A 16839-nucleotide genomic window follows, 5' to 3' on the forward strand; every position below is an offset into this window, starting at 1 on the left:
CTGCCTTCCCTCTAGTCTTACACTGCTAAATTAGGGACGGCTAGCGCAGATATCCTTCGTGTAACCTTGCGCAAAATTTAAAACAAACAAACAAAATGATTCGGCTAAAAAACAAATGTTTGAACAAAGAAGAGGAAATGAGATTGAGAAAGAAAATGAAATGTGGTTAATGACAGAATGACACAACGCTTAATATATATTAACATATAGTTTTAACGTGGAAAGCGATTCATACAGAATCATGTAATTCTAAACCTTGGCAGCATCTATTGTAGAAAGTGAAGAAATATTAGAAGCAGTAAAATTTGTCTCAAATCTTTGAACTAGCTATTAGTTATTTCGTACAGTAATCGTTCAGAATAATTTTCATAGATAATACTATCTTCGAAATACCAGATGTTTCTAAAGTCACTTTCGTTGTTCAGGTGACTGTGCGTAGAAAAGCAATATGAAACTCAGTCTATGGACCAATTTGACCAAGCGGAAGACAAGGTACACGGTCGTGCACTGTGTTATGATGACAAAATGATCTTATGCGAACAATTTTGAAACATTCTCTTCAACGTGTACGTTGTCTTCCACTTGATCAACTGAGTCTACACACAGATTTTCACAACACTATGATCATCAGTTTCCCGAACGCAGTCTTCTAAACAGCGGAGGTGACTTGAAACAACCGGTGTACAAAAATACCAATCCAGTGGAGTCGAACGTTAACTACTTAACCTACCCGAGACGGTGCCTGTAGGGTCTTGAATGCTGAGCAGCCAGAGACTGTTGAGCCTCTCGTGTTTTTTCTAACGCTTCTTTGTAAGAAACCAAACTGTTAGCTCGAGCATTGGACTGTAGCGGCATTACCATCACCAACACAAAGGACACAGTTAGTACCATCAAAGCCTTCCCACACCATTTCCAAGGCTGCACCATGCTTTCCATCTTCTGAATGATATGTCAAACTGAGAGCAAACTTAGTTCTTTCCACGGATTACAAACAATCTACAACAAAAACGAACAAGAGTTCTTTCAGAACCGCAAAATCCATGCTTAACCATGGTACAGTAAAGGTTTATTTACTACAAACTTTTCTGAAATAAAATACTTATTTATTACTAACATTTCTCATTCAGCTCCCGGTTACAGGAAATATTGAAAATGTAACTTTTAATATTGTGTTAGCTATAACTTTAAAATTTCTCCGAGCAAAACCTTGGGTACTAAGTGTCAGATTGGAGTTAAATTTCACACCTGTAAAATAGACTTGTTAATCAGTTTAGTACCTTATAACAATAAAAAGTTGTCCGTAAATTTTACACTTAACGACTTGCGTTGCTCTACTTTAATTAAAAAGCCAAATTGAAAAATTTCAAAATTAAAATACAAGAAATTGCTTTCAGTTCAAACTCGTGATAAAGTGGGTTGATAATGTTTTAGTTTTGAAACATAAAATTAATTATTTTCAGTATAAGTTTATTACGCTAATAGGTTAATATTGCTTTAGTTTTAACATGCAAAATTAAACAGTGGCGTAATTTAGTAATGCGAAATACGATAAACAATCACTGGTAAAATATTTTATAAAACAGTTACGAATGAAATTACCCACCAGGTGGCGCTTCAGGATAAATGTTTAAAGATAGTAGCTTCAGTGGGAGGAAGTCTGTTGGTCATTCGTGTATCAATTTAGTACAGTTACATATCTGTAAAATCTTTGAAAAAATGCAATCAAAATACCTTAGTCATGGCCATCATTTCGTACCACACATCGTAAACTTCTAACGTTCGTAACCGCGAGTCATAAACACTGACAGAACCTACCTTTCAAAACTGGTAATTGCTTAGTTTAACATAAACATAACTTCATGCATTTAAATACGTGATAAGATCAAGAAAGCCCTTTCAGGGAAACAAATCTTCAATTAACAAGTTTAGCTTGTCGAAAAAAAATGAAAGACCTATTTTTTCAACTTGATTTACGATTGGACTATGCAAAAAAAAAAGGGCTACATATGTTGAAGTGAGGGTTTGGTTTCGTAGATGAAAGTTTTTCTTTGTTTCAGTTTTAAAATATGTTTTGAATTTTAGTTTTTCAGTGAACTAATAATAATACTCACATACATAAATATTCAGATATCAACAGTTTGATTCTCTATCTATATGTGCTAAACTCATTACTGCCTTTCAGTCTGTTGTATCTTTCGGAAAAAAAAAAGAGTTGTTAAAACGAGTGGAAAATATCAATTTTAGGTATAATATAAAAACTACAGTGAAAAGGTAAATAAATGTAAATGTATTAATGGCAAATACGTCCCAACTAACTGTTTTATCTCTCTGTATCACCTATTTTATATTTCCGTAATAACTGTTTTATTTCTCAGCATTAACTGTTTTATCACTCTGTATTAGCTTTTTATAACTCTGTATTAACTGTTTTATCTCTCTGTAATAACTTTTATCATTCTGTATTAACTATTTTATCACTCTGTATTAACTGTTTTATCACTTTATATTAACTTTTATAACTCTGTATTAACTGTTTTATCTCTCTGTAATAACTTTTATCATTCTGTATTAACTGTTTTATCTCTCTGTAATAACTTTTATCATTCTGTATTAACTATTTTATCACTCTGTATTAACTGTTTTATCACTCTATATTAATTTTTCATAACTCTATATTAACTGTTTTATCACTCTGTATCAATAGTTTTACCTCTCTGTCCTCCGACCTCCTAAACTACCATTCAACCAATGTGTAAATTCAGTGGTGTTTGGATACATACTACTAAAATTTTTAGTTGGTACTAAAATAGGTATATTAACATTACTATTAGTTCTAGTTTTTTTTTTCCATTTATCAGTTTTTTGGGACAATAAAATAGAACCTGTAAGTCATTTAAAGCTCTCTAAATATAAGACTGTTTTACAAATTAGATATTTGTATTACATTTACGATATCTACAGTACTATACATAATTAATTTTAGAATAAATAAACACTTTAAACCTTGAGAGGAAACAAAGGATTTAGAGGCACTGAAACCATGACTTCCGTTTGTACATAAAACACAAGAGGGGTGTCGCATTGCGTCAGGAATCTGTAACCCAAGTGTACCCATAACTTTGTTTTTCGGATATTCGCGCAAAGCTTTACAATGGCTTTCCGTGTTATCCGTCAGTAATTTTGAATTGTCAGATTAGAGAAAATGCACCTAGTCAAAAGCACCTACTGCCATCGCCAAATCTTGGCTTCTCTAATTGAATAGTGGGATGTGACTGTCACTCTTATAACGTACCCATGGCCTCAAAGTGCGAAGCGCGATTTTTTGAGCTAAGCACTAAGTTATACAGAGCATTACCCCATAAATTATTTTTTCATATCAAGAGTACTAATGAAATAACCAGCAAAGGTTTGTTTGTTTTGTAATTAAGCACAAAGCTACAGAATGGGCTATCTGTGCTCTGCCCACCACGGCTATCGAAACTCGGATTCTAGCATTGTAGAATAGACATACCGCTGTGCCACTGGGGGGGGGGCGACTAGCACAGGAGACCAAGCTTAAAACGTAGTGCTATAAATGGAGGAGTGGGTTGTCCCTTTCTACTATTTTGTATACAGCTCATGATACAAATTATAAAAAAGTTATGAGTGAAAATTAAAAAAAGAATGTATAATAATAATGATACGCGCGGCATTAATCATCACTAGTTTGGCATCAGCTCAACGTATTTTGCTACAGACATTCTTAGTCAGTTGAGCTCATATTTGCGACACTGAGGCAATAAACTTGAAATGATTCCCAAACTCCTATCGTTTGTCCGATTACTTATTCATTTAAAACAGAGCTTTGAGAAATTTGTTTGACTCTTCTAGGACCAAACTTTATAGAAACTGGTTCTTCCAATTCCTCACAACAACTTGTGACACCGACGGATTGATGTCCCTTCTTCATATTTATATATATATATATATTAGATATATTATTCTACTATCTTGGCAAAAACAGACTGTTTACACACTATATTACTTCGCTGGGTAAACATTTTTTAAGCAGAGTAAAAACCAGTTCTTCTGCTTATAAACAACACAGAGTTAACCACCAGTAGGTCGAAAGTCAAGGCTACTCCCCATAAAAAAAATTATCGGTTTGTTTTTAATGAAGCATTATTGAATAACCTCTGAACCAGTGTTCCCTCTAAGCTGCGCGGCCGCACAACAACTAATCAAGTGCCGCGCACTTTATTATTCCAGCCGCGCACATCCTCAGTAATGGTGAGGAGCCTCAACACGTTGACGGCCTTAATGAACCTGGCAGTCGATAGGCCTAAATCCCAAATAACCAACTAGTAGCATTGCAAAGCGGCCTAATTATCCAGTAGGGTCGATGGTCTAAAAATACCCCCCCACCCAAAAAAATAAACAAATTGGGCGCTATAATTTGACAGTCAATCACTCTAGTCGTTGGTAAAAGTAACCCAAGGGTTATCGGTGGGTACTCTTTACTATCTAGCCTCTCTTTAATCTATCACTTCTAAATTAAGGACGGCCACAGCAGATAGTCTTCGAGTAGCTTAGCTCGACATTCAATAAACAACAGGGCCGTACCGATGTTTGCGACATATAACTTCGGCGCCCTCCATCATAACTCATTAGTTCGCTTTGTTAGTCAATCGACGCCATCTTTCGATTTGGCGCCCTGTGCGACGCACCACTCGCACTATCCACAGTGCGACACTAATAAAAAAATAAACAAAAAGTGGTCTTCATACTAAATAAGATCTTTGTGTATCAGTAGGCGGGTAAACAATGTGCGATCACTAAATGCATATATATATTTGATCAGTTCAAAGTGTTGCTTCCCTTTATTAGTCCCTTAAATAATAACGCTTTACCAAATGAGTAGGGCGTTATACCCGGTAAGCACTTAAGTACAACCTTCAGCAGGAGGTTACTTAATATTAATAAGCCAATACTCTCACGTGAGGCATAGCATAAATGAAACGTCATAATACTAGAAATGTGACATCGCATTCTGTAATTGACTTAACAATACCCTGTATTCGCTAGATTATAGATGACTATATTCTGAAAATTTTGAAGTACATCGTTACATAGATGGCACTTGAAAATAAAATAGTTGCTCTCGATTAAGACGCGACTAAATTACAAGAATGATGTTCAGGGGCGGATTTGGTGCCTAAAACGGCCCGAGCAAATCCTCAAAAATCAGGATGATTTATATATATATATCAGTATAACCAGGTTATCCCCCCACTGGCCCAGGCGTCACCGGCCTACCGGGATTTTGCCCGGTGTGCCAATCCGCCCCTGATGATGTTTCAATGAAACCTTCCCACTCGACTTATGAATATTAAGTAACCTTCTGCTAGCGATTGGACTTCAATACTTACCGCAATATTCACAATTTATGGGAGTTATTTTTAAACTGTGACCTATGACTTTTACACATAATCCCTAATTATCTCTCCCACATTTCTAATCATTATGTAAAGGACCATTCATTAGTTGAACTGGCGGCGAAAAACAGTATCACGTGGACCACGGCAATAATGAAAACAAGCGCACTGAACAACAACAGCTGTCGTGCTACATTAGGCAAGAACAATGTATCCAAGTGTTACAAACGTATCAAAAACACGCAAACTAGTAGGATTAGGCTAGTTTCCGTACTGTTAGTCCTGAATTCCTATAAAAGAACTGTAATTATTATGTAAAGGAAATAAATGCAAACACCAGCTCTTTGAGAGACATTCTAATCTTGACAGAAAAGATTTTTATAATTTGTTTGCTTTACAGACATATCAAAGATTAAAAATGGACAAATTAACAGCAATATAGAAAACATCAACAACAACCAAAAACATCTGCTGTTTAAGAGATTTCTATCCCCATTTCTAGGCCTATTGGTTTATAATTCTTCGCCAACTTGCGGCGTTTAAACTATCACAAATATTTAGTCGTCAAGTTACTAATTTTTGTCGTGTTGCTTAAAACACTTCCACATGGACATGTATTATCCATAGCCACTATACTGTACAGTTGTATCGCATGGCCTAACAGAAAGTGTAACTCTCAGTGGCTCTATGGGCTAGAATGAAATGACTATGTTAAAAATTAGAACATTTAACGTGCAGAAGGTTTCTGTTCCTTTTTCTAATTACAAATATGCATTTGTTTTTTTGTAATTATTACCAGAAACGGTACGTTACTAACTCATATTCAGTTAATTCTAACCAACCCAAATATCCATGTTACAGCAGGGCATATTTGCTGTAGGACGTTGGTTGATTTATTTCTTTTTTAAGATTAAAAAAAAATCAGAAAAAGTCAGAAAACAAGAGTTCAACTGAAATATAAAAACGAGGTTTAGATGTAAGACATGTTCTAACATGTGAACTTTTTTATATATTTACCTTGTTTTTGTATTAGTCAATAACCAGCGCTTTCTTCAAGGTGGCTTAAGAATATAATATACATGTTCAGTCATATTAACTCTAAGAACTTATGAGTGAAAACAAAAAGAATTGTGTAAAAAAAAAAAAAAGTCAATCACACTATCCAGTGCTGACGAGGCTTTTCACCTTATACCAGTACTCATTAGGCCAGCGGGGATACGACATACATAGGAGTGGTGTACGATTTTTGTTAAAAACTCGTTCAGACACTGACACAGCATTGTATACAAGAGTATTAACCAAACTTTGTACGTACATTGTTTAACCCTAGAATTATCAATAGGGGCTTATATGGATTCAGTTGCTTTTATAAACACTTTTACTGAAATATTAGATAAATAATCTTTTTATTATACTTAAGTCAAACTTACAAAATACTTTTGCACATTAAGACTAAGTCCGTTCCTTGCTTATAGCATCAAAGGAAGTATTATTTTTAAATACAAGGTAAAAACGTTATCAAATTAAAATGTCTCCTTTCACCATCATTTAGCAATGATGGTATACACTGTTCAGTTGAACCTAGTTTGCTTGGAGCTCAAATATTTGAATGGAGTAAACATGTATAAAAAGTTCGACGTTTAGCTGAAGAATGCTGAACAGCTGAGAAGGTTAACGCTCCCGAAACAGCTGTTAAACAGTGTGTACCAAACATACAGTAACACTTATTGTTGAGTTTTTCATTTTCACATTTAAAACTGTATATTTATTTTAAGATTTTATGTTTGTCTAAGCTTCTTATATGGAAGGGCAAAATCGTGAGGTGTTTCAGTAAATGTTTCCTCCATGAATGTCTCTGTCAACTACTGATTTATAACACAGTCGATAAGTTCAACTCATATATCAGCTAACCGATGATTTCCCACGAGATTTAAGCCCTTTTGAGACACTGTACGTAGGGCTTAACACTAGACTGTAGACTGTACGTAACACGGAGGGTCAACCTTTCTATACATATATACACACACACACATACAAATATATATATATATATATATATACACACAAACACATACAAATATATATATACACACATACACACACACACACATACAAATATATATATACACACATACACACACACACATACAAATATATATATACACACACACACATACAAATATATATATACACACATACACACACACACATATACAAATATATATATACACACATACACACACACATATACAAATATATATACATATATACACAAACACATAAATATATTTTTATATCAGATATATCATTTTTGTATCATATGATCCTCGTTAATTAAAATGATAAAGCTTCTGGCTTGAAGATGTTGACAGTTCCAATGTTAATGTGAATCTAAGAGAGTTCAAAGGGCTTCTCTGCTCTAGTCTTTTCATCTTATATGTATAATTCGACGGTTATTATTCTGTTATTAGTGTCTTATTAGCTTATTTTATAAGGTAGATTTCATACACACTTAGATTATTCGTTAAAAGTTGGTATAATGTGCCTTTATCAATTTAAAGCCAAATGTTTCGAGTGTCAAAATATCACCATTCAGATGATATTGCAGAAAAATATAAACACAATTCGTATTTATAAGAAAACTACACAGTATAAATCTAGTGAAGAAATAGATTCACAAATAACCTCAGCACTCATTTGAATTGACAAATTCGTGTTAAAAAAATTTTTGTTTCTTTGTTATTAAGTACAAAGCTACACAATGAGCTGTGCCCACCGCGATTATCTAAGCTAGATTTTTAGCGTTATAAGCCTTCAGACTTACTGCTAAGTTACTGGAGGGCAAAATATTGCAAATACGCTTTCTATTTGAGAAACAGAAACATTAGTGATGAATAGATTTTCAAAGGTATCAAACAAACAAAAATATAGTAGGTAACTTACGTTCTGTGGACCCCATCCCCTTCTCCACAAGCTCTCTTTTTTTTTGCATTTAAATTTTACACAATAAAACAACTTTTATCAAATGTAATGCTTATAGAGGGCTACACTATTTAAAAATATCTGAGGATGCTATTTAAAAAGCCCTCCAGTGGCACAGCGGTATGTCTGCGGACTTACAACGCCAGAAACCGGGTTTCGATACCCGTGGTGGGCAGAGCACAGATAGATCATTGTGTAGTTTTGTGCTTAACTTCAAACAAATAAACAAACTATTAAAAAAAGATAGCTTCAATTACTTTAGAGAGGGGAGTAGGGGCAAACGCCACGGTGTATATAAATTCAACTTAAAAAAAGCAAAACCATTTTGGGATCTTTGACATCGTGGTCCTATAGGCAACTTCCTGCTCTATCTTTTGGTTAGTCCGGCCCTTTATATTGTAAGACATATAAATGAGTAACAAAGAACAAATGCTTTTTAAAACAGTGATGTCTAGAAATTGAACTCAATATCTAGAGTTAAGGTTGTTTTGATAATAATGTAAGCTAGTTTACTATTTTGCATTACTTTCGTTTCCAGACGACAGAATTAACTGTGTTATTTTATTACTGGCAAGAGATACTCAAAAATTCAATAAGAGTGATGGACCGTTCATTAGAACAAAGCATCATTATGATAATTTACTTGCATTGCATTAACCGAAATTTCATTGCTTTTAATTTAATTACTGCAGGTCTTCATATCACTGCTTACTTACATAACTGATAGTATGACAAAAGAGCTGGGAAGGATTCTGTTTTAGGTCACACGTGGAATACTCTAACCCCATGCTGAAGTGTGGTAGCTAACTTGTTTTGAAATACACTGTTCAATACGCTGCTACCGATTTCCTTTCGCTAAATCATATGAGTATTGTACAACATTTTTAGTTGTAATTAGAATGTTCGGCTTACGAACTGTTATTTGTTTCAACATGTCATTTATATTGTTATTCATTATGTTTGAAATAATACCAGACATCTTTAATACATATAGTAGGAAAAATAATTTCTAAAGTTATAACATCATAGAGGAATAAACGACTAAGAAAATATTTGGGAAATTATTCACATAATATAATTTTGAAGTGATCAAAAATATTAGAAAGATTCCCCCCCCCCCCTAAGAACTTGAATGTTTATTAATAAAACGCCGCTAAAAACTGGGTTTCGATACTCGTGGTTGGCACGGCAAGGATAACCCAATGAGTAGCTTTGCGCTGAACAACAAATAAACAATCACCATTAATAATAAAAGTTCACAACAAAATACCATATTCCGAAAATGGCCCAAAGCTCTCGAGTTTCTTCTTCTTTTTTTTTTTTTCTCTTGAGTAGCATTTCCTTTGAACTGTTACAAATGTTGGACAATGTTATGTAGCACTGATAGTTTAAGAGTTAAGTCACTGTTTAGTAAGATGAAGTTCATTATTTCGTTTCTCAATATAGTTATTTATTGTTCTTCAACCCCGTATGCTATATGTAACACAGTTTGATTTTATATTAAGTAAAATGCCTTGGGATTTAAGTTAGTGTACTAAATTATTTAACGTTTCTTAACGTATGGTTTTACTTTAAGTAAAACCCCTTGTTACTTAAGTTAGTTTATTAAGCTAATTAATGTTTATTAACGTATGGTTTTACATTAAGTAAAACCCCTTGTTACTTAAGTTAGTTTATTAAGCTAATTAATATTTATTAACGTATGATTTTACATTAAGTAAAACACCTTGTGACTTAAATTAGTTATTAAGATAATTAATGTTTCTTTATGTGTGATTTTATATTAAGTAAAACACTTTGTGATTTAAGGTAGTGTACCAAACTAATTAATGTTGGTTAACGTGTAGTTTCATACTAAGTAAACACCTTGTCATTTAATTTAGTGTACTAAATTAATTAATGTCTCTTAACGTTTGTTTTTATATTAAGTAAACAGCTAGTGATTTGAATCAGTGTGCAGTAATTAATATTTCTTAATCTTAACATATGATTTTATATTAAGTAAAACACCTTGTTATTTAAGTTAGCGTACTAAAGTGTACTAAACTGATTAATGTTCCTTAACATGTGTGGTTTTACATTAAATAAAACACCTTATGACTTAAATTAGTGTATTAAACAAACTAATGTTTCTTAACATGTGGTTTTACATTAAAAAGGAACACCTTGTGACTTAAGTTGGTGTATTAAACCAACTAATGTTTCTTAACATGTGGTTTTACATTAAATAAAACACCTTGTGACTTAAGTTAGTGTATTAAACTAACTAATGTTTCTTAACATGTGGTTTTACATTAAATGAAACACCTTGTGACTTAAGTTAGGGTATTAAACTAACTAATGTTTCTTAACATGTGGTTTTACATTAAATAAAACACCTTGTGACTTAAGTTAGTGTACTAAACTAACTAATGTTTCTCAACATGTGATTTTCGATGGGTTTTATATGAAAAAGACTAGAAAATATCTATATAAAAACCGCTTTTAACGACTACCACTCGGACTAAAGCTAAGTTTGACAGGAAACTAGCAAACAACTTCTGGTTAAGCAGTACCTTCACATATTGTCCTTGTTATGTTTATACTAAAACGACTCTGTAGTCTCTTGCTTAAAAACCCCAATTTTTGAAAACCGTTACTTTACATGTATCCGTCCCCTTAGAGAAATAGACTTAAACATGTGATATCTTGGGGTGAATTAGTTGGTAAAAATGTTTTTAATAGTTCTTTCTATATAAGCAACAAGAGAAAGGTGAGAATGAGATCAGAACAATGATATACTTGGTATATATAGTGAGAATAAAAAAGAAACAATATTAGATTTGTATGTGTTAATCGGTGGTATCAAAGGATCAATTCTTGGAATAGAAAACAAGTTATGAAACGTAAAACCTAGCAAAGGATAAGACCAAAGAAGAAATCTCTACACCATAGCACCACATGAGCGTAAATAATACTAACTATAGTGATCCAGTTTTTATAATACCTGACTTAGAGAACTTCTTGGATGAAAGAGTGAGAGTACATATTATAAACCATTGTAACTGTTTACCTTGATAATGGTGTAAATATATATCTTGATAATGGTGTAACTGATAAACTTGATAATGGTGTAAATATATATATCTTGATAATGTTGTAACTACTTGATAATGGTGTAAATACTTACCTTGATAATGGTGTAACTGTTTACCTTGATAATGATGTAAATATATATCTTGATAATGGTGTAACTGTTTCCTTTGATAATGGTGTAACTGTATGCCTTGATAATGGTGTAATTATTTACCTTGATAATGGTGTAACTATTTACCTTAATAATGGTGTAACTGTTACCTTGATAATGGTGTAACTATTTACCTTGATAATGATGTAAATATATATCTTGGTAATGGTGTAAATACTTACCTTGATAATGATGTAAATATATATCTTGATAATGGTGTAACTATTTACCTTGATAATGGTGTAACTGTTTACTTTGATAATGGTGTAACTGTATGCCTTGATAATGGTGTAATTATTTACCTTGATAATGGTGTAACTATTTACCTTGATAATGGTGTAACTATTTACCTTGATAATGGTGTAACTGTTTACCTTGACAATGATGTAACTGTTTACTTTGATTCTCATCATCTTCTAAAACTCTGTTTAACGGTTCAGTGAAGCCTAAATTGGGTGCTTTACAGTTTACAGTAAAAAACATACTAACGCTTTCTGAGACTATTGTTTCAGTGGATTTATTTATAAACACAAGCCAAATACACGCTTAATATGCAAGAAACAAGAATTTAGAAAAAAATATCATCCTAAATTCCAATGATTTGTGGATTAAGAAAAAGTATAAGATACCCGGATATAAAGTAGATTTCTCATTAAAGTGATAGTTATGATAATTCCTATAGAAACAACTGAGACTTAAGACAATGTCATTTTAGCTTTAAGAGGATCACATCCAAAAATAAGATGCAAATACTTTAGATGTTTATATTTTAACGTAAAGGGATACTTGAGTGAATACGAGACTCTACACACTTCGTTAAAATTTCGAGGATTATTGACATAAACTGTGATATTAATCCCAACATCACTTGCGGTAGAAAGCTGAATGTATTTTATATTCACTATTAATGTCATGAAGATCTCCTGGTATGTTATAATAACCTGTTGTGTCTATTGACGATGTGATTTTTCTTACTTATAATGATCTCAGACAGCTCCTGATGATACCATTTTCTTCATCACTAACTATAGTTCTTAAGCCTACATTAGCTAATGATGACAAAGTACAACTGATTTTAATGATAACAATTATCTTTTTCGGTCATAAATGCTCATTGTTTGTATATAATATTCGCGCTAAGCTTTGTCCCCCGGAGGGACAGCGGTAAAGTCTTCAGATTTAAAACGCTAAGATCAGGGGTTCGATTTCCCTCGGTGGACACTGCAGATAGCTCGATGCGGCTTTGCTATAAAAAAACACACATACGTATATCCAATAATAGTATTAAAAAACAAAAACAAGCGATAACAGGCCCCCGCATGGCCAGGTGATTAGGGCGCTTGACTCGCAATCTGCGGGTCACAGGTTCAAATCCCCATCCCACCAAACATGCTCGCTCTTTCAGCCGTTGGGGCGTTATAATGTAACAGTCAATCCCATTATTCGTTGGTAAAAGAGTAGCCCAAGAGTTTGCGGTGGATGGTGATGACTAGCATTTCCTCTAGACTTTTACTGCTAAATTAGGGACGGCTAGCGCAGATAGCCCTGGTGTAGCTTTGAGTGAATTTCAAAAACCAAACAAACAACCCTAAGCTATCTGCGCATAGTGTTTCTAATTTCATAGACAAGAAGAAAATCATCACCCACCGCAGACTTTTGGGCTACTGATGTATCACCCATTAGTGGGAATTAACAGTCACTCTTTAGTGTACCCACGGTTCCAAACTGCCGAGTACATTTTTGTGGTAACGAGGCGCCAATTATGAAACCACAGGATTAAGCCACGCCCAACCCATGAATAACACAAATATAACAATTACTTGAAAAAACCACAGAGTCGGAATATACAGTGATTATTTAAGGTATTCGGGAACGAGAATATACATATATGTCACTAGTTTAGTTCGTTTTTCTTTTGTTTTTTGTTTTTTTTCAAAGTAAAATTATTTATTTGAGGCTTGAACAATGATTGAAGAACAAAGTATTACAAATTGGGTTGACAGACTTCAGTTTTAACGCTAGTTAATTCTAAGTCTTGACAATCAACGTAAAATACAGGTTTATTCTAAGCTCCTCTGGAGTTAATATATAAAAGTCACTCATATCACGTGTCCCATTTATCAGGAAATAAACCCACACTCTTGTAAGGCTTATTTATCAAAGCAGCGAAAAACCGCAAGCACAACACTGCTAACGCAGGTTCGAACGTACCGATAATTAGCTAGCTAGATGAAAGGAACAGACAAATACGTGAAAAGATAACTGAATGATAAGAGGAGGGAACGAGTAGATGTTATGATGAATGGATAAGCTAGCAGGTAGTGTGATGGGTGAATAGTCAAGACTGGTAGAGGTTATGGTTCTGTGAGGAAAAATTTTTTTTTAGTCCTTAAGTAATATACGTTTGTAAGAAAAAAACAAAAAAGATGTTAGTTGAAAATTACATTTTAATGCTATGTATGACTTTTGATAACTTATAGAAACATCATAGTTTGTCATGATTATGATACTTGTAAAATAGAGCAAAAGTAACTAAACACAGATTTCCATTTTTGTAAACCAGTATCTTTAATACAAGAAATAAACGACCTTGTAACACCAAATTGTTGTTTTTCGTCAATTGGACACTCAACGTTTCACTTCATAGCTTCTTAAGGAGTGTTCCACTGAAACACAAACCCTGGAACGCTCCTCAAGAAGCTGCAAAGCGAAACGTTGTGTGTACAATTAAAGTAAAATAACAAATTTGGTATTATAAGGTCACTCATTTCTTGTATTAAGATGTCTTCTATACACCAATATGCACTACCGAAATTAAACTATCTTTATTTTGTCCAAAAAAAAGTTTGACATTGCAATTAACATTGGCGAAACTTAAAACTAATTTCAAGGAATTCTACAGTTGGCTAACAATTTGATAAATAGATATGCTCGAAATATTTCATACCAAAATCCTGATTAGATCCAAACACTGAAATAGTTTGAGGATTGTAACTATTGGCAAAATATGGTTGACAAAATGAAATCAATTTCGAAAAATCACTGCCTGTGTGTTTTTATTAACGTAAAGGTTTGTTTGTTTGTAATTAAGCACAGAACTACACAATGGGCTATCTGTGCTCTGCCCACCACATGTATCGAAACCCGGATTCTAGTGTTGTAAATCCGCAGACATACCGCTGTGCCACTGGGGGGCTAACGTAAAGGATGCACGTGATGAAACAAAGTAATATAGTCATATTTAAATTTATGGACTTACAACGTTAAAATCGGGTTACATTCCAGTGGTAAACAGACTACAAATAGCTCATTGATTAATGGAAATTCCCATATGTTCATAGGCTCTGACTTTTAAATGGCTTTTGGTTTTGCCAACATAGGAAGCCTTACAGTCTCTACACGTGTAAAGATAGACAAGCCAAGAACAAACAAAGCTTAAATTTAAAAAATCCACTTAAACGCATACTTGGTCGTTACTACCCTCAAGTGGATTTAAGATTAGTTTTTAAATCCACATCACGCATAAAAAATTTCTTCCCTTCTAAAGATCTCTTCCCCATTCCTTATTGTTCTTGGCTCATTGAGTAGTTTTGCGCAGAGAAAACAACAGTAACATAAGCCGAGCTAACATAGAAATGTTGAAGTGCGTCGACGCAGCCGTTGATTAATTTTGCAGCTAAACAAAATCGCTGCATTTATTTGGCTAAGTTGAGCACTCTTGTGCTGTTTTGTCCACAGCTTTAATAGTCTTAATTGAACGAAATACAGTTATCTGTAACAAATCAGAAAAATTATCTTTAATTCTAACGAACATGATACTTTGTTTGTCTTCCCAATTATACAATTGTTCATTTTGCTTTTGTTCAAGAAGGTTATTTCATTTAAATGCAAGGAAAATAATTGTTCACTGATCACAATCATAAAAAGACACACTCCTGACTATCATTTGGGTAAACTATTCGAGTCAGATGGATCTTATCATCAATTGCTATTCTTTGTCCGTTAGAATCTAGGTTTGATCGGGAGAAATGTCTGTCAGAACCATTTTAGTGGTTTCTACAAACTGAAAATACAACATTTTACTGTATCGTGAAGTCTTCTATCACAGTTTCTCATGGCGGTTGAAAATATATTTTCTAAAATGGAGCTTAAAAAAGGCTAGTTGGTCGTCATTATCAAATAATTAAGACACCATACTATGTTTCTCAAATAAACAGGATTAGCAAACCTTACAAACATCTAGTAATGTACCTAAAAGCTCAAGCGCTTTAAGGGAATAGTATTTTCTTTATCAAAAGCACACGGAAGCAACCAACCAACCACTTTTGGAAAGTGCTCGAGCTATGGAATCGTTTTACGGCTCCATAATCACTTTGTAATGACCATGGTGTTATCTTACTTTAATCTCTCTATACAAAACATGCAAAATGTTTTATTAAAACACGTCATGTTCGATAGCTAAAAAGAAAAAGAAAAAACACATATATTCAGTACGAATTAACACGTAAAGTGGTTTATAATATTATAAAAATTAATTTCCATCTGTGGCTTTAAATTTGTCTGCTTTATGAAGACATCAATTAATCATTCAGATGGAACACAAATCACTCAGAAGTTATTGATATTCAGTACTTATACATCTTACCTTGGTTAGTCTGCTCGTACATTGGGATTATTAAGGTGAAAGGATACTTGTTTACTCGTAAATTAAATACACTAAAGTAACATACTTAAAAATGAGTTAAATGTTCCGTTTATAAATTTTAAAACGTTTATGACAGAGGCTGGGATTCACACTGTTCACTGAACGTTGTAAAGCCAAAGAGATGCAGTTATTACACACTGTCAAACGTTCTAAAGCCAAACAGATGTGGTTATCACACACTGTCACCCTACCGAACGTGATGCGAAATAGTGACTGACCTCAAATTCTCGCGAGAAGCACGTGGTTGTCTGCACGCACTCTATCTCATTCACTGAGTAAGCACGTGACTACAGGCAGGTGCAGCAGAAATCATGGGCTCGACCCTTTGTGGTTCGACCATGGACGAGACCCGTTGGCTCCTGCCGGCTTAGTTTTTTTTTTAAATTGTGTGTGTTTTTTTTTCTTTTTTCGGTGGCCTGCTAACTTACGTCCATTTTCATGCTTCATCCAACCGGGCAATGTGTCTGACTGCATAAGTCTATGAAGCGTTTAACACGAATTACTTCAAAATT

At 33.7% G+C, this 16839-nt stretch overlaps 1 protein-coding gene across 2 annotated transcripts in view; it reads right to left on the bottom strand.

Moving 5' to 3' along the window:
* The window catches only part of LOC111085420 (epidermal growth factor-like protein 8), a 53466-nt gene extending 36949 nt beyond the window's left edge, over positions 1–16517 (bottom strand). For both annotated transcript variants that reach the window (XM_022383889.1, XM_022383888.1), the window contains exons 1-2: positions 16268–16517; positions 731–996 (exon numbers count right to left, since the gene is read on the bottom strand). In XM_022383889.1, the coding sequence (XP_022239597.1) occupies positions 731–936 (206 nt within the window). In that variant the 5' untranslated portion in view covers positions 937–996; positions 16268–16517. The remainder of the gene's footprint in view (positions 1–730; positions 997–16267) is intronic.
* Positions 16518–16839: the final 322 nt, after the last annotated feature.

Source organism: Limulus polyphemus, unplaced genomic scaffold, assembly GCF_000517525.1.
Source record: "Limulus polyphemus unplaced genomic scaffold, Limulus_polyphemus-2.1.2 Scaffold381, whole genome shotgun sequence".
NCBI classification, from domain to species: domain Eukaryota; kingdom Metazoa; phylum Arthropoda; class Merostomata; order Xiphosura; family Limulidae; genus Limulus; species Limulus polyphemus.